Here is a 19732-nt window from a genome sequence, read left to right as displayed (position 1 = left end):
TTTATATATTTATTTATTATATATTTTGTATTTTTATATTAAAAATCTTTTTTTGATTATAAATGCTTATGAAATTGTTTCTAAATATCGGTTTCTTTACAAAACTAATGCACAGCATCTGCGTCCATCCTTCAGTAGTGCTCATGAAGTTACTAGATGTGATTAAAACAAGCTCGCAGAATGAAAGTGATTGTTTTGAAGCTTCAGTCAGTTTTACAGTGTTTTGCACCGTGTGTTTCAGAGCATCAGGCCGTCGTCTCGGACCTTAAGAAACAACAGGAGGAAGAAATCCGGCTGATTCAGGTGCGTCTGTCATTCATCTTTCAGAGGCCCTTGGTTTTTTCCCCCCCATATTAACGTCTAAATGAAAATACATCCTCTTTACTCATGGTATTATATATATGTCCAAGAAGCATGGTAATACCATGGTACTGTATAATATTGAAGCTGAAGCAGCATCGTCACACGTCCTCATGCTTTAGTCTTTAAATGCAGAAAGCGTCTGTCTGGAGCTGATGGATGCGTGAGAAGCTCGTCTCATGATTAATTCATCTCATTTCCATAAGCGCTCCATACTCACTCATGCAGGTTATTGGGCTGATTGTGTTGTTTGTTTCAGTGCCCTGCTGCTGGACTGATGTTTAATCATTCCGGAGTTTGTTTGATTTCAGCAACAGAAAATAAACATGTGTCATGACCTCAGGAGAAGTGTGCTTGTGCTCGACCAGCAGAGGGCAGCATCACTGCACACTTCAGTCCCGCAGACCTGTACTACTATAGAAAGCTAGTGGACCTTCTGTTCTATACTTTTACACTATTTCATATTATATGCATACACACAATTATTAATTATAATAATTACACACATATAACTAAATGCTTTATTTAAATAAAATTTTATATTGATATAAATAATTAAATAAAATTGATTTTTTTCAAATTATATATATATACTGTATATATACACACACACACAATTATTAATTCGTATATTAATTGAAACAATTGTATACACATTTATTATAATATAAATAATTATATTACATGCATATATAATTACCTATTAGCATTATATAATTTTGTAAATGCTTTAAATAATTTTATCAAATATAATTTAATTCAATAATTGTTGCAGTTAATTTTATTAATAGAAATTATTGTTAAATTTATATTTATTTTTTTCTAATTTATATTTATGTATACACACAAAATTGTATATACAATTATTAAATCTATTACTATGAGTAATTGTATTAATTTACATTACATATAATGTACAATGTATTTAATTACCTATTAATATGATTATGTAAATGCTTTGTTTTTGTTTAAATAAAATTCAAATAATTATTATAAAATTATTAATAATTGTATGCACACAATTAATGACTAATAATTGCATTAGTATGTTTATATAAATAATTGATAATATAAATCATATTTAAATATAAAATAATTACTATAATATATTGTGAATTTTTACACACAATTAGCCATTAATTATGAGTATACACAATTAATTGTTGATGTAAATTATTAATACCTTACTCTGTTATGCTTATTATTAACTATTAATTTTATCTAATTATGTAAATGTTTTATTTTTATTTGAATAAAGTTTTTAAAAAATTAAGCATTTTATTTTTTTTATAAAAAAAATGCATACATATATTTAAATATTAGCCTTGCATCGTGTATAGCGATTAGAAAACGTCTGTCAGAGCCACTTCTCTCAGTGTTTCTCATTAAACATCAGTGTGTGCTGCTCTCTATTAGGTCCTGTGGAGTCTCCTGAATTCGGAGGATTGCGGGCATCTATTGTCGTGTTTGGAGTCTGAAGGCAGCTGCTCCTCATCAGTTCTGTCCACGCTTCAGCATGGTTTCTTCCCACAGGAAACACGTTTAACCGCGTCACACATACGCGTGTGACTTCGCGGAATCCAGTGGAAGAGAAACCCAGGTTTATGTCTGTTTCTGTCTGCGGCGTTCGTCTGCTTTTCATCACGCCTGTCTCTGTCTCTCTGCAGGAGGAGTCGGTGATAAAGACGGTGCATCTGAAGCAGGAGCACGTCTGCGTGATCGAGCAGCTGGAGCAGACCATCGAAGACCTGCGCAGTAAGATCGCCGAGCTGGAGAAACAGCAGCCCCTGCTGGAGCGGGAGGAGCTGCTGACGCAGGACCAGGAGTGCGGAGCAGAGGAGCGCCTCCTCCCGGACGTCTGCCATGTGGACCTGCAGACGGAGAACACTGCGCTGCTGCCGCTGGAGGCCAAATCGGTGCAGACGTCTCCCATGGAGGAGAGCTTTAGGTTTAAAGTGCCTCCTGTGGAGGCGCAGGGGCCCGGGAGGAGCGACTCCTCGCTGCCCTCAGAAACTGAGACTGCTTCTCAAGCGTTTGTGTGCATGTGCCAGCAGCAGCCGGGCGCTTCGGTGCCTCCTCCTCCACCCGGGATGGGTGCACCTCCTCCTCCTCCTCCACTTCCAGGAATGAGCGCTCTTCCTGCACCTCCTCCTCTCCCAGGCAGTTCATTTCCTCCTCCGCCGCCTCCTCTACCGGGAATGGGTGCACCTCCTCCTCCACCTCCTCTCCCGGGAATGATGGGTGCACCTCCTCCTCCACCTCCTCTACCGGGAATGATGGGTGCACCTCCTCCTCCACCTCCTCTCCCGGGAATGATGGGTGCACCTCCTCCTCCACCTCCTCTCCCGGGAATGATGGGTGCACCTCCTCCTCTACCAGGATCAGCACCACCTCCTCCTCCTCCAGGTCCTCTGCCGTTGGCTCCTGGTCCTCCACTGGCCTTCGGTTTGGGTTCTCTGCCTCCGCCGCTCCCGCTGGGTCTGTACGCATTAGGAGCGGCGCAGGAGAAACCTCCTCGCAAAAGCTGGGTGGAGCCGCCGAGACCCATGAAACCGCTGTACTGGACTCGCATTCAGCTGCACACCAAAAAGTACTGCACTGCTTCACTTTTTTACAGTCATTTCTTTATTTTGCACTTATTTACTCAAATTACCAAGCTGAAGGCCAAAATATACCATAGTTACTGTAGTTTTTAGTGGTGTTTGAGGCATCACTATTGCTCCCTAGTGCTCGTAGTTAGTGATTTGAGTGATAAGATTTTCGCACACTGAACCATAAAACAAGTTTAAAAAAAATACAATATAGGAATATCTACAGACCAGAAAATCACTCTTTTCATGCCAGACAGGAAGAAAGCACCTAGAACACCCTAGCAACCAGGATGCAGTGCCCTAGCAACACCCTGTTAACCACCCATTATAGCATGAGTTACACAATCAGTGAAAATTAGTGTAAATGATGAACAGATGCAAATGTTTCATCTTTAACACGTTGAATGTGTGTGAGATTTTATTTTTTTTTTTTTTTTTTTTTTTTTTTTTTTTTTTTTTTTTTTTTAAGTCTTCATTATTTTTTAATTATTATGTTTGGGTTTGTGGCATAGTTCATTAGAGTCCAGGGGAGAATTTTTTAATTTGTCAATAACGGCATCAGTGCAAAAAAATGTAATAGTCCTGACATTAATTAAAATATACTGCATTAATTTATTTGTTTTACCTGCACTTGGGGTGTGTGATTCACCAGATTCACTTTTCGTGTTAGACAGAAACAAAACACCTAAAACACCTTAGCAACCAGGATGCCGTGCCCTAGCAACGTCGCTAACCGCCCACAACATGAAGTCTTTCACAGTGAACACTGATTAGAGTGTAAATGATTTAATTCTGTGAGCAGAAAGAGTGTGTTGTGATACGAGAGACATTAAATGAGCAGAGCGATGGAGGAAATGATTAATTACACAGTTTACAGCATGACACCACTGACCAATCACTAATCAGATGAACTAAATTAAAAGCAGTTAATGTTAGTTTGGATTCATATTCAGCTGCAGAGATCATAACGTGATTTAATTTGTTGGTAAAGCAGGTGTTTTCCTCCGCAGGGACTCTCATTCTGTCGTCTGGGAGAAGATCGAGGAGCCATCCGTGGATTTTGAGGAGTTTGTCGAACTCTTCTCCAAAACAGCAGTGAAAGTGAAGAAGAAGCCTCTTTCAGACACCATCAGCAGGTCAAAGACCAAGCAGGTGAGCTGTTGTCTGCGGCTCACTCACAGGCTTTTTTCTTTTTGACTTATGTCAAGTCAAAGTTATTTCTATAGCAATTTATGCAGTATAGATTGTTTCAGAGCTATAGAAACTCGCCACAGGGTAAAAAAAAAAAACAGAGGTAATCGTAACTTCAATTCAGTTCTGAGAAAAACTCGGGATATAAATTAATATTTGTGAGAAACTTAGAATTCTTTATCATGCAATTGTGAGTTTATATCACACAATATGAGTTTCTGTCTCACGTTTTCAACTTTTCTGCTCAAAAATTGCAACTTTATATCAAGAAAAAAAGACAGAGTTGTGCGATTAAAAAGTTATTATTATCCCGTGGCAGAAACAAGCTTCGATGCAGAGCAGCTTCATGGTAATAAACAGGAAAATAACAGTGTTAATGTTGTGAAACACATTCAGTTTCAGCTGGAAAGCTCAATTCAGCTCAGTAGCTGTCGGTGTTATTTGAGGGATTTTTTTGCATTACATTAATGAGAGTTCAGGGAAGATTGTCATTTAATTGTCATCAAAACAATGCGGAAAATCAGAATAGTCCTGAAATACTTGATTCTCATCGTTAGTGAAATCAGAGTTGTTGTTTTTTAGGGCATCGTTTTAATGACAATTAAAAATGTATTCCCTATATATATATATATATATATATAAACATTTTAAAATAATAAATATTGTTACAAATTAAAAAATTCAATGTACTGCACTGTTGAATTCTACATGAATAAATACATTTATGTATTATTATTATTATTATTATTATTTAATTTACAAATAAAATTAATAACATGTAAAATTTTTGATTTCTCTAGATCCAGGTGTACAGCACCGATTCCCGTATTGAAAAATATACTTTTATAAGTTTTTGTAGAGAAATATGAGGCGTGTTGTTCATCAGGTTCTCAGTAGTTTGCGGTACGGCTGCATTTGAACATGTTTTAATGGAGACGCGTGTCCTCCAGTGATGCTCTCGTCATGTCTGAGGCGTCTGGAGGTCATCTGAGAAACATCAGCGGCTGCTTCTGTTTAACCCTCGTTACACATTCGGATCTGTTTTGACTGGAAGATGCATAAAAATGTCTAAAAAATGCATGCTTTAAATCCCTCAAAATGCACGTCATTTCCCCCCCCCCAGATAGTGTTAACTCTTTCCCCGCCAAACATGGAATTTTCCGGGTTTCTGCATTCTCGCTGTTTTTCGCTCGGGGGCGCTATTAGGGTTGCAAAAAGGTGGCAAATTTCCAGTAAATTTCGGAAACATTCCAGGATTTTTTGGGAATATTCCAGGGATTTTTGGAAATTTGCCGGAAATTTTCCACCCCTTTGCAACCCTAGGCGCTATACGCATCTCCTTAATGAGTCTGATCAAAAACACATGCGAGGAAGACGCAGAAACGAGCAATCTCGTATATATGCATATGCATGTGAAATGTCGATCCAGGAAGTGGTTCAGGACTGTGAAGCTTTGGGGGTGTTGATGGATCATCCTACTGAATATGATCCAGATGTAGTATTTGATAAAAACGTGATTTTCTCTGCTTTTTGCTCCAAAATGTTGCTTTTTTTATAAAACTTACCTACATTCAAGTGTTGATAAAAAAGAATGCTTGAAGCTAGAATAAAACTGATGTTTTTGTTTAAAAGTAGAGGCTCTGTTCTTTATTTTTGATGTATTGCATGTTCAGATAATCATAAAACAAAGTATTGTGGGGGTCATGAACTTTTAGTGAAAATCAGCAAAAATGCTGGCGGTGGCTGTCAACTTTTTCATAAACGCTGGCGGGGAAAGAGTTAAAATTGTGTTTTAAGAGATTTAGGGTGCTTTCGCACTAGCACTTTTGGTGCGCACCCGGGTTCGATTGACGTCAGAGTTCGGTTCGTTTGGATGATGTGAACGCTGTCTTACGAACTCGGGTGCGCACCTGCGAACCGTACCCAAGTCCGCTTAAAAAGGGTGGTCTGGGGTACGGTTCAAGTGAACTCCGGTACGGTTCGCTGCTGATGTGAACGCAATCGTACCAAATCACGGAAGTGAACCGCTATTAATGACGTATTATTTGATAAAAATGTGTGTTTGTGTGTGTTTCACTCACTTTCCTGACGCGCTGCAAACAGAGAGCTGTATATCTCATTTCTGTTCGCCTTCAGAGTACTTTAGAGCATTTGCAGTACATTCGTAAGGCAGACGTAAGTGCCGTTATGTACTGAAGCTTTGGAAACAAAACCAACGGTTCAAAAGCATAAATATAAAATTGAAGAGAGCCTTGCTACGAATTTTGCCGTCTTCTCCTGCGCCATCGTTACTAAGCAACGGGGTAAACAGCTGCTGGCTTTATGACGCAAACAAACCGCGGTTCGGACCCAAATAATATAATGTGAACACAGTCCAGCGGGGGCAGGGGAGGGGGGAGCAATCGAACTCTGGTTCGGACCAAGCAACCGAACCAAGTGTGAAAGCACCCTTAACTATTTTTGAGTTCAGGTCATTTTGACCCGGGTTTGTATGGAGCACGTTAGGTGCCAAAAATACTTTTTGTAAAATTATCTATGAAGTTATATTAGTGTCAAAAACTTTTGTAAAACGTATTTCTCCTTTTCCTCATATCTCACACACTCTTGGGACTGAATTGTGTTGATGAACATGAATATGTCATCTGTTGATGAACCATTGCATCACGAAAAACCGATAGCTTTTATCATCTGAAAGTTTATGCAAGTAAAAAATTTTTTTACATTTTTTTTAATTTAAAAAAAAATTATTTTACTTGCATAAACTTTTCAGAGTTATATTTGTTGTTTTCATGTTTTGTTAGAAATATGTATGTAGGTTTCATAACCTCGGACTGTTTTTGAGCAATTCAATTCTATTAATTCATTCCAATGGGGAATGAATGGTAATTCTCAGATTATAGGTTCTTATAATTTTCATAAAATATAGATATATTCAAATTAGTTTTCTCATCAATATTGGAAAAAAAAAAAAAAAAAAAAGTTTTTGTGTGTTTGTGGTTAATGAGTAATTAATAATTTCAAATAATTTCTCTCTTTTTTTTAATTTCTATAAAAGAGGTAATAACATTGCCGCATTTAAAACTTCTTCAGTTTTTGACGTTCACTCGTTAATGAGAAGTCGCTGATCAGATACAAATATGATGTTGGCTGAAAAGTTATGACTGTTTTATGAACTAATGATTCTTCAGTTCCAGCCGGACTCAGAAAGCAGAAATAGTCTACTGATTTTGAGCTGGCTAAAAGCAGCCGTGTTTGGCTCATATTTTAAACATGACGGATTAATGAGTGAAATAATTGGCGACTCGTTTCCGTATCTGTCAGGAGTTACCCAGCAACATTCTTCTTTGATAGAGTAGCTTGTTTTGTTTGGTCTAATTGCCTGCAGTTGGTAATTGTTGCGTTTTGTGCTGTAATGTGACCTATTCAGGGTTCATGCAATAAAAGAGTGCTTTTCCCTTGATTTTCCCTGTCAAATCAAGACGTAATGAGCAATTACACACACAGACGCTCTAATGGTCTGAGGATTGACTCGCACTCATCCGACATTAAGTCATGTTATAAGTGACCCTGCAGCACAAAAGCAGTGTTAAGTCGCTGGGGTATATTTGTAGCAATAGCCAACAATACATTGTATGGGTCAAAATTATACATTTTTCTTTTATGCCAAAAATCATTAGGATATTAAGTAAAGATTATGTTCCATGAAGATATTTTGTAAATTTTCTACCGTAAATATATCAAAACTTAATTTCTGATTAGTAATATGCATTGCTAAGAACTTCATTTGGACAACTTTAAAGATGATTTTCTCAATATTTAGATTTTTTTGCACCCTCAGATTCCAGATTTTCAAATAGTTGTATCTCAGCCAAATATTGTCCGATCCTAACAAACCACACATCAATGGAAATATTATTTATTCAGCTTTGCAGATGATGTATAAATCTCAATTTCGAAAAATTTACCCTTATGACTGGTTTTGTGCTCCAGGGTCACATATTTGAATAAATGTGAGGATCACAGCTTCACATTATTTGGAAGCAATTCATCTAAATCTCAATCTTTGTGTCTGACAGCATCTTTAATACGTGACTTGATAATAGAGCACCTCAAAGTGGTTTATTAACTCTCACATTCGATGGGATTTAATGTTTGTTTGTGTGTGTGTGTGTGTCTCTGTGTGTGTGTGTGTCTGTCTGTGCGCGTGTGTGTGTGTGTGTGTGTGTGTGTGTGTCTGTCTGTGCGTATGTGTGTGTGTTGTAGGTGGTGAAGCTGCTGAACACCAAGCGTTCTCAGGCCGTGGGGATCCTGATGTCCAGTTTACATCTCGACATGAAGGACATTCAGCACGGTCAGAACCGTCTGTCTTTTTCTCCTCTAATGCACAGCTTTCTGTTATTCTGCCTCTTCATATTGTTGTAAGATTGAACATGAAGCCCTTCTGCACTGACTCTGATCCAGATGTGTGCTTGTAAATCTGATTCACTGCATTCTTACCATGTATTTACTCTGTAGTCAGAGTTAAATGTTTGTTGGTGTTTGACGGTGGTTTGCGGCTCTGGTGGACCCTGAACGTGAACCTCCTCTGAACAAACTCAGGCATTCAGATCACTGCTGCACTTGTTTTTATAAATATCTTCCTTCAAAGATGATTTGAGGAATCAATCGTGCTGCAGGGCACCCACTTAAAATAAACTATTTTTAATGACGTGAGGCCAGATTTACAGGTTGTTTTAGATATTTTAAGATTTTAGAACATTTATAAAACTTTATTATAAAGCGGGTAGTTCCGGTGCTTGATTCTGATTGGCTGAGCCACGTTCGAAGCTGTTGTAAATGACTCTACAAAGTAACATACACCTTTGTTTACGTTTGTGTGTTGCTCGGCAACCACTTTGTTGCAACCACAACTGTTTCTGAGGAACTACATTGTTTGGTGGAAGAATACTGTTTTTATTAATATCATTACACTTTATTTGCTCGGTTTTATTTTGTGAAACCTTACTACGTATATGGAATAACCGTTTTATAAAAGCAATAAGCCCCGTGAAGCCGTGGTTTACAGTGAATTTATAACAGCTAAGGGGCGTTGTTGGGCACGACGTGAAACCACGGCTTCTTGGAGCTTATTGCTTTAAAAAACCATTCATTCATTTATCTATCTATCTATCTATTTTTATTTATTTGTAATTAATTATTATTTATTATTTTAATTTATTCATTTTATTTAATTTATTAAATTAAAATGGTTAAATATAATTAATTTAAAATAAATAAATAAAATAAATGAATTAAATTAAGTTTATTGATTTTAATTATTGATTTTATTTTTTTCACCATTAATACGCGGTTTAGCTGGCATTGTACTTAATCATAAAGCAGACAAACTCCTACTTAAAATAACATTCAGATTTAAAAGTGTAAAAACATTGGTCCATTTGCTGCTGTATAATGTTGTTTTAGCTATTTTAAGATTTTAGAACTTTTATGAAACTTTAAAAAACCTTTTATTTATTTAATCTGTTTGTTTATTTTTAATTAATTATTTTTTATTGTTTTAATTTATTAATTTTATTGTATTTATTAAATTAAAATAAGTGTAATTAATTTAAAATAAATTAAATTAAGTTTACCAATTTTATTTATTATTTATTTATTTTTTTCTCACCATTAATATGCCGTTTTAGCTGGCATGATACTTAATCATAAAGCAGACAAACTCCTACTTAAAATAACATTCAGATTTAAAAGTGTAAAAACATTGTTCCATTTGCTGCTGTGTAATTGTCTGTTTCACAGATGATCCAGACGAGTGTCTTTAAGTGTAAAATGACACTGCAGCATGAATGTGATGTTGCTGTAATATCAGAGTCATGTTATGATGGGATGTTGGTCGGATGGACTCGTGTGTTTCATGTCTCTCGTCTCAGACAGAAATGTGCTTGGAATGCCAGCAGAACTTGTGCTTAATTTCCATCTAATCAGTGTGTTTATGTGTTTGCGAGCGCTCATGCACATGGTTTGTGTTGGTGTGTGTATGAGAGAGCGAGAGGAATTCAGGCCTCGTCTGTCGTATGATGTCCTGAAGCTCAAATCGAACGCAGACGTGTGACGTCATGATGGTGTTCATCACACACGGGCCGCTTCACTTCCTAATACACACTCAGAGCTGTTAAAATCACACAGACGTAAACGTCACATTTTAGAGCAGCTTTTGAAGGCTGTGATGCTTTTGCTTCCACCGTTTATTTTTCAACCACTTGCCATAGACATTTTTCACCATCCATCAATTCCTCATTAATAAAATTAAGTTTTGCCATACTTTTTACTTTTTTGATGCGTTTAAAAACAAAAAGGAAAAAATTTTTTATTTTATTTTATCTTTAAATAATCAACCCTGTTGCCATTTGTAAAATGTTGTTAAAAATAAAAAGTGAAAAAAATTATTTAATTTTTTTTATTTGATTTGATTTGATTTATTTTATTTTTATTTTTTTTTTATCTTTAAATAATCAACCCTGTTACCATTTGTCAAATATTGTTAAAAGCTTTACATTTTCTAATAATATTCTTGTCATGATCTGCAACCGAAGACTATTAATCTCTACTGGCGCTTTTCCACTGCATGGTACGGCTCGGTACGGTTCACTTTTTGGGGGTTTTCCACTGGGTACAGTACCTGGTACCTGGTACTTTTTTTAGTACCACTTCGGTTGGGGTTCCAAGTGAACCGTACCGTTACCAAAACGTGACGTGTAAACTCTGCTGATCACGGATTGGCCGGAGAGAATCGTCACTACCTGCGTCACTGAACTTGCGACACAAACACAACAGAACCGCTAGATTTAAATCAGCACAGCCAGCGAAGGATCGAACGCAACTGTTTTGAACGAGCGCACCTTTTTTAACAACCAAAAAGTTTTGTTGTCTGTTGCGGAAGAACAGACGTTCCTCTCGTTGATAGCAGAGGAGCGGATCCAGCGAGAGCTTGATGGGGCGACGCGGAATGAAAAAGGTTTTTTTAGGAGTCGTGGTAGTAGAGGCGGCGCAACTATAACGACATGTGAATAATCCCGCCCACTCTAAAGCGGTACTGAACTGCAGTGGAAACGCAAACCGTGCCGAGCTGAACCGTGCCGTGCCGTACTGAGTCGTACCACGCAGTGGAAAAGCGCCATAAATGAACTAAAACTCAGCCCTGTTACTTTTTATTGTTTTTGCGTATATTTTGCTTATTATAAATATTTATGAATATTAAATGAATTTAATTTCAATTATTTTAATCATTAATGTTGAACTTTAAAGGGATATGAGGCTACTTAGTCTGATAACTGTTTTTTTTAATCTGCTTCAGCTGCTGATTCCTGTCTAATGTTTAATCTGATTGTGTGTGTGTGTGTGCAGCGATCCTGAATCTGGATAACACTGTGGTTGATCTGGAGACGTTACAGGCGCTCTATGAGAATGTAAGCAGATCCTCTCTCTCTCTCTCTCTCTCTCCTTCCTTCTGCTGCTGTGCTTTTTGCAGATTCTTGTTTTGTTTTCATGCTACATATTTAGAACAGTCTCCTAAAAATATAACGTGCTCGTAACATTTTTAGGGCTTCAGACATGAAAGAATCCTCAGACCATGCCAAACATGTGCTGCAGAAACCTTCACTTGTTCTGATGAAAATACAAACATTTATAATGCAGAATCATTAAGTGCATACGGCACATCTGTGTGCATCTGTGTCTGCATTCTGATGGTTTTGTTGAATGTGTGTTTAGTGATGAGGTGAGTGTAAAATATCATGCAGGAATTTAAAGAGCTCATGAAATGCGTTTTCAGGTTTGTACACAGTGTTTCTCGAGGTTGGTTTTAAAGTTTGCAAAGTTTCTGCACCAAAAATGATCGCATGAGTAACCTCTCGTGTAAATATGAAGAACATGTTGATTCTCTGTTTCATGACCTCTTTAATATCAGAAACCTCACACTAATCTGTAGTCTAAATCACAGTATGAGAATGAGACGAAATGTTCCCGGATGTCTGGAAAACTCACATTTCTAGAATCAAACACAGTGTCTGCAAATCTTCACATGCACAATCCTGTGTTAAAATCGACACGTTTCAGAAAGGCGGGGCATAGAGGAGAAACAATAATGTACAGTATGTGGAAAATAATGTGTTTTTTTAACCTTAAACCGCATAAACACATTTCATTACACCAAATACACAAAATAATGTTCTTTTTAGCAGCATCATATGACCCCTTTAATGTCAAAACAAGTTGACTGCAGGAATGAACGCTATGTCTCATAAAAACATGCATGAAATCGACCCCATTTGAGCAGAACATTCGGTCATGTGCTTTAATTAATGAAGCAAAAAAACGCTTTTGTTTCAGGATGCGAGCTGCTTTTGCCAAATCATTAGAGGACTTTGAAACATCCTAAAATTCGATTCAGATTCAGTCTTCTGAGAGTCTGTCTGTCGGCGGAGGCAGAAACATTAAGATTTTTTCGTCTGGCTCACGCCGTAATTATGGAATCCAGACCTGTTCAAATGGCAAAAAAAAACAACATACAGTCAGACTGCAGTAATGCACCTAATGATCGCGCTAATGTGTTTTTCCCTGCTTTTATGAGTGCGAGTTTCCAGTCTGGCCCGTGTACAGATGTCAGTCCTGCCGCTCGCTGTCGTATCTGTATATTGTCTTTTGATATCTGCCTTTGTGTTTGAAGGCTGAGTGTTTGAGCGCTGAAAGCTGCTTCATATTAAATGTATTTACACTTAAAAACGCAGTAAATGGGATGCAGAGCGCGGCCGTGGCGTCTAATCTTGCGTTTGAAGTGCTGTGTGTGTGTATATGTGCTGTGATGGATCTCCTGATGACTCTTAATGGAGCCTGAGACTTTTCCAGAGTTTATATTCACGCCTGAGCCGTACACACACTCTCCTGAATGAACGTGTTTGTCTTAGCCTCATTTTTTCTCTGTGTCTGAGAGCGAGAGAGACGTTTTCTGTCTTTGATCACCTTCCTGATGGCCTTACGGCGCTCGGCTGTGCGTCTCGGGGCTGTTTGATGTCGGCTGCTTTGTTTATGAAGGTATTTGTTCTGCGCGCAGAGAAGTCTGATTCTCTTACACACCTAGTGAGGGATGATGAGACGGGAAAACTTAATCATAAATGAATCGCACATCAGCTTTGGCTTTGAAATTACCCCCCAAAAGATCATTTAAAGTCATAATTATGCTAAATGAGAAAAGCATTGAATAGAAAAAGTAGCTTTAGAAAGAAATATTTTGAAAATAAATATTTTGATTCAACATTGCAATAAAGAATGATAGTTTTTTTTATTAAATATTGATTATTGAAATATGAAATGATACTCTAAATATGAAACTACAAGAGCCAATAGGTGGCAGCAAACCACTGTCTTAATGATGAGTCATTGAATCATTCATTCAACCGATTTGTTCAGATGGCTGATTCATTCAGAAACGAAGCTTGACTGCCTTTATGAATGAGTCATTGAATCATTCACTCACTTGATTCATTCAAACCACTCATTTATTCAGAAATGAAGCAAGTTGCTGTCTTTATTAATGAGTCATTGGATCATTTACTCACTAGATTTGTTCAAAAACGTATTCATTCCAACATTTAATAGATTTGAGGTGCTGTTGCTGACGTAGTGCATGTCTGTTGTCTGTCTGTCTGGCTGTCCATCATTTCTGTCTGTCTGTCTGTCCGTCCGTCTGTCTGTCTGTCTATCTATCTGTCCATTTGTGTCTTTCTGCCTGTCTATCTGTCCATCATTTGTGTCTGTCTGTCCATCATTTCTGTTCGTCCGTCCGTCATTTGTGTCTGTCTGCCTGTCTATCTGTCCATCATTTGTGTCTGTCTATCTGTCCATCATTTGTCTGTCTGCCCGTCTATCTGTCCATCATTTGTGTCTGTCTGCCCGTCTATCTGTCCATCATTTCTCTGTCTGTCCGTCCGTCCGTCTGTCTGTCTATCTATCTATCTGTCCATTTGTGTCTTTCTGCCTGTCTATCTGTCCATAATTTCTGTTCGTCCGTCCGTCATTTGTGTCTGTCTGCCTGTCTATCTGTCCATCATTTGTCTGGCTGTCCGTCTATTTGTCCATCATTTGTGTCTGTCTGTCCGTCCGTTTGTCTGTCTGTCTATCTGTCCATCATTTCTGTCTGTCTGTCCGGCCGTCTGTCTGTCTGTCTATCTATCTGTCCATTTGTGTCTTTCTGCCTGTCTATCTGTCCATCATTTCTGTTCGTCCGTCCGTCATTTGTGTCTGTCTGCCTGTCTATCTGTCCATCATTTGTGTCTGTCTATCTGTCCATCATTTCTGTCTGTCTGCCTGTCTATCTGTCCATCATTTGTGTCTGTCTATCTGTCCATCATTTCTGTCTGTCTGCCTGTCTATCTGTCCATCATTTGTGTCTGTCTATCTGTCCATCATTTCTGTCTGTCTGCCTGTCTATCTGTCCATCATTTGTGTCTGTCTATCTGTCCATCATTTCTGTCTGTCTGCCTGTCTATCTGTCCATCATTTGTGTCTGTCTATCTGTCCATCATTTCTGTCTGTCTGCCTGTCTATCTGTCCATCATTTGTGTCTGTCTATCTGTCCATCATTTCTGTCTGTCTGCCTGTCTATCTGTCCATCATTTGTGTCTGTCTATCTGTCCATCATTTCTGTCTGTCTGCCTGTCTATCTGTCCATCATTTGTGTCTGTCTATCTGTCCATCATTTCTGTCTGTCTGCCTGTCTATCTGTCCATCATTTGTGTCTGTCTATCTGTCCATCATTTCTGTCTGTCTGCCTGTCTATCTGTCCATTTGTGTCTTTCTGCCTGTCTATCTGTCCATCATTTCTGTTCGTCCGTCCGTCATTTGTGTCTGGCTGTCCGTCTATTTGTCCATCATTTGTGTCTGTCTGTCCATCATCTGTCTGTATGCCCGTCTATCTGTCCATCATTTCTGTCTGTCTGTCTGTCCGTCCGTCTGTCTGTCTGTCTATCTGTCCATCATTTGTGTCTGTCTATCTGTCCATCATTTCTGTCTGTCTGTCCGTCTGTCTTTCTGCCTGTCTATCTGTCCATCATTTCTGTCTGTCTGTCCGTCCGTCTTTCTGCCTGTCTATCTGTCCATCATTTCTGTTCGTCTGTCTGTCCATCATTTCTGTTCGTCCGTCCGTCATTTGTGTCTGTCTATCTGTCCATCATTTGTGTCTGTCTATCTGTCTATCATTTGTCTGTCTGCCCGTCTATCTGTCCATCATTTGTGTCTGTCTATCTGTCCATTTGTGTCTGTCTATCTGTCCATCATTTGTGTCTGTCTGCCTGTCTATCTGTCCATCATTTGTGTCTGTCTATCTGTCCATCATTTGTCTGGCTGTCCATCTATCTGTCCATCATTTGTGTCTGTCCATCTGTCTGTCGCGTCGTACTTTCACAACACCACATTTTCCATAATTTGCGGCCCCAAACTCCGTTTCTGTTCTTTAGCTCAGCGAGAAGGAAACTCATAAGACGCTGTGGCTTTTATTGGACTCTGGCTTTCTAGTGACTTTGATTACACTCTGTTCTGCTTCCAAACAAACTCAAATAATAATGTGGCTAAACGCAAAGAACACCAGCGTGCATATTTGTGTAAGATACAGTGACTCTGACAGACGATCAGCAGATTTTGACCATCAGAATGAAGTCTGATCTGTATTCTGACCCGTGAGGCACAGACATCTGCATTCGACGCGGTTTTATTCTGTCAGCTCATTGTCCAGAAGCACCACTGTTTTTGAGTTGTGAACTTACAGTTTGGTTGTGTTTTGTGGTTTCAGAGAGCCCAGAAAGATGAGCTGGAGAAAATCGAGAAACACATCAAATCCTCAAAAGACAAAGAAGCAAGCAAACCTCTGGACAAACCTGAGCAGTGAGGCTCAAAACACACACACAGTTCATATAAACATGGAACTGATTGAATTTATTGATCAAAACATCCTTGTCACACCTGGCGTTCAACGCTTTTAATATATATTTTTGATGCTCACAGGTTTCTCCATCAGCTCTCCCAGATTCCTGATTTCTCCGGACGAGTCTTCTGTATTCTCTTTCAGTCGACCTTCACTGAATGCATCTCATCTGTTCAGCGCAAACTCCAGATTCTGCAGAGAGTCTGCAAGGTACGTCTGCGCAGTCTGACTGCGTGCAAAAGTCAACATACGGCAACAAACCAGTTCAGTCTTTGTATCGATTCATTTGAATCAAATTGGTGAATCTAATGTGAATCAAACACAGGAATCATTGGTGTGAATCAGTCAGGCAGCTCACTGAATCGAATCAGCTGACTCACTCAGGTTGTTTTGTCCAATAATGACGGATAAGAGAGAACAGACGTCACACACACATGCAGTCCGGTTTTGTCCCTGAGTCTGGTTTCTGGCCTTCTCTCTCCAGGCTCTTCTGAGCGGTTCTGGAGTGCTGCAGGTTCTCGGTTTAGTTTTGGCCTTTGGGAACTTCATGAACGGAGGGAATCGCACCAGAGGTCAGGCGGATGGCTTCACGCTCATTGATTTGTTTCATTCATGAAACATGAGCAGAATAAATTTTTGCAAAAATTATTTTTTCATAGTGTCATAAATTAGTTTCTGTAGGAAATGAGGCCCAGTGAGACTTCCATGTTTAAGGCAACTCGCTTGCTTACTGAATCGAATCGGATGACTCTCTTTGCTCTGAACCTCAGGTTGTTTTGTCCAATAATGACGGATAAGAGAGAACAGACGTCACACACACATGCAGTCCGGTTTTGTCCCTGAGTCTGGTTTCTGGCCTTCTCTCTCCAGGCTCTTCTGAGCGGTTCTGGAGTGCTGCAGGTTCTCGGTTTAGTTTTGGCCTTTGGGAACTTCATGAACGGAGGGAATCGCACCAGAGGTCAGGCGGATGGCTTCACGCTGGACATTCTGCCCAAACTCAAGGATGTCAAGAGCAGCGTAAGACACACACACACTCACTCGCTCACTCACTCACACACACACAGAGTTTAGACGCGATCACACACTTAACTGCTTGATTTAATCCGTGTGTTTTCTCCTGTGATTTTCAGGATAACAGTAAGAGTCTGCTGTCATATATCGCCTCTTACTACCTGAGACACTTTGATGAGGTGAGATTCATTTATGATGCTCTTATAGAACAATAGAACATCTTCAGAAAGCCTTCAGTGTGTGTGTCTGTGTGTGTGTCTGTGTGTGTGTCTGTGTGCGTGCGTGCGCGGGCAGGGAGACGTGTGTGTTTCCTCTCCCAGAACCTCACGACCTGTTTCAGTCCTCTCAGATGAAGTTTGAGGACTTAACTAAAGATCTGCTGAGACTCCGGAAAGATCTGAGAGGTAAAAAGACGCTGATGCTCGCAGAGGGATGAGTGTTTGTGTGGTGTGATCTCCAGACGTGAACATGACTCGGTGTTTCGTTCGTACCTGAAAATTCATGTAAAAATGATCGTTCCTCTGCTGAAAACTTCCAGAATTCTGTGATCGTGTGTGTTAGCATTAGCATTAACGTCCAGCTCTAATCTGATCAATGCGACTATAAGGCATGAAGATATTATGATTTTCTGTAAAGCTGCTTTGAAACAGTGTATTGTGAATTTTTTTAATTAAATATATTTATAATACAATATAATATATAATTTAATTTTAAAATTTAACATGCAACGCAGTGAAAACTATACACTATCAGTCAAAATGTTGGGGTTGGTATGATTTTGTAATGTTTTCTGCTCACCAAGGCTGCATTTATTTGATTAAAAATACAGTAAAATTGTGATATATTATTAGAATGTAAAACAGCTGTTTTCTATGTGAATATCTGTTAAACTGTAATTTATTTCTGTGATGCGCAGCTGTATTTTCAGCATCATTACTCCAGTCTTCAGTGTCACATGATCTTCAGAAATCTTTCTAATATTCTAATATATTTTTTCATAAATGCCATTTTGAATGTAAATATGAAGGGGGTTTGTTCATTAAACAAGCAGAATCAATTTATAAAGTCATAACTTTGTGTTTGATGAATGAGGCCCAGTGTGTGTCATTTCCATTCCATGATTATTTTTGATGGTTATTTTCTGAATGTAAATGTTGTTTCCCAGCATGCACTGCGGAGGTGGAGAAGGTGTGCTCGGTCTCGACTGAAGAGCATCTGCAGCCCTTTAAAGACAGAATGGAGGCGTTTGTGAGTGAAGGTGAGTGAGTCTGATGATGCAGTGAACGTGATGCACACACACAACACACACACACTCTCTCACACACCCACTCTCTCTCTCTCTCTCTCTCTCACACACACACACACACTCACACACACACACACTCTCACACACACACACTTTCTCACACACACGCAAACACTCTCTAACACACACACACAAACACTCTCTAACACACACACTCTTACACACACACACACACACACACACACCCGTCTGTCTGTCAGGAGAACTGTGTGAGTGTCTGTGTGGGTGAGTGTGTGTGTCTGTGTGTTTTGGGTGGATTCGTGGTTTTTCATGGTGTCGAACCCTTAACCACTACCGGCCTCAATTTGTCAAAGAGCACCTTGAGTCGTGACCCCTGCTGACCCCTGCACTTCTGAGGAAGCCTTTTTGAATTCTTCATCTTTTACCTTTGTGAGGGTCTATTTGTTTCCTGACTCTGAGTCTGAGCCCCTGAGATCTGTTAGTTTCAGAGTAAAATCCTCCGACGCTTCAGTCCTCAGCAGTGACTCGTCAGTGAACATCGTTATATTATGACAGGAGTAATTCATCTGAAGGCAGGAACGGATCGTGTGCTCGCTGTAGATCTCAGATCTCATTCACTCTCGCGTCTGTCAGCATCTGGACGTCTGCGCAGCACAGTTTTCATATGCAGACAGATTCTGCTGATCTCCGTGTGTGTCGTGAGCTGAACTCTGTTCTTCTGAGCTGCAGCTCTTTCATGTTTCACATCAAAAGCAGCAGCTTCTTTCATGTTTCCTGTTGAAGTGAGTATTTCTCATCCGCTGCGGCTGAAGATCAGGGTTATACTCCTCTGAGTATGTTTCACTGCTGAGGGTTTAGAGATGATGATAATGAAGCGCTCCTCTGCTCTGATCGGATCTGATCTCAGCGTCTGCAGATGAACGTGAGGAACTCGTCTGACTCTCTGGGAATGAGTCAGATCGGACTGCTTTCTCTGTGGATTCTGTGGCAGAAGCAGAATTAATAGTTAGTCATCATAGATTGGGAAACTTCTGCAGCGGTGAATGCTGAAGCAAATATCCTTTTTGTGTTCCTATTAGCTTAAATAACAATGGCATTGAGAACGAAGATGTTAAATTTGCGTTATTCCTTCAGCCGCCGTATTAGAGACACCCTCACATTGTGTTTAGTAATGTTAATGGTAATGTTTTATCTATCTATCTAATTATATATATATATATATTTATATATATTGTTACGTCCCATATATATATATACACTGCTGTTCAAAAATTTGGGATCATTAAGATTTTTAATGTGTTTTAAAGAAGTCTCTTCTGCTCACCAAGGCTGCATTTA

The 19732-nt window shown here is 39.1% G+C and overlaps 1 protein-coding gene across 2 annotated transcripts in view; it reads left to right on the top strand.

The window, feature by feature from the left end:
- The window catches only part of fmn2b (formin 2b), a 58828-nt gene that overhangs the window by 25358 nt on the left and 13738 nt on the right, over positions 1–19732 (top strand). Inside the window, exons 7-18 of one of the 2 annotated variants that reach the window (XM_016521474.1) lie at positions 242–303; positions 2028–2950; positions 3962–4103; positions 8406–8493; positions 11547–11608; positions 15985–16076; positions 16197–16326; positions 16601–16688; positions 17075–17133; positions 17247–17307; positions 17412–17531; positions 18293–18385. In XM_016521474.1, the coding sequence (XP_016376960.1) occupies positions 242–303; positions 2028–2950; positions 3962–4103; positions 8406–8493; positions 11547–11608; positions 15985–16076; positions 16197–16326; positions 16601–16688; positions 17075–17133; positions 17247–17307; positions 17412–17531; positions 18293–18385 (1920 nt within the window). Of the gene's footprint in view, positions 1–241; positions 304–2027; positions 2951–3961; positions 4104–8405; positions 8494–11546; positions 11609–15984; positions 16077–16196; positions 16327–16600; positions 16689–16986; positions 17134–17246; positions 17308–17411; positions 17532–18292; positions 18386–19732 lie in introns of both variants that reach the window. The other variant, XM_016521482.1, reaches the window with a different exon arrangement.

Source organism: Sinocyclocheilus rhinocerous, unplaced genomic scaffold (genome assembly GCF_001515625.1).
Source record: "Sinocyclocheilus rhinocerous isolate Xijiao unplaced genomic scaffold, SAMN03320098_v1.1 scaffold852, whole genome shotgun sequence".
NCBI lineage: Eukaryota > Metazoa > Chordata > Actinopteri > Cypriniformes > Cyprinidae > Sinocyclocheilus > Sinocyclocheilus rhinocerous.
This window is presented reverse-complemented; position numbering and strand designations above follow the sequence as displayed.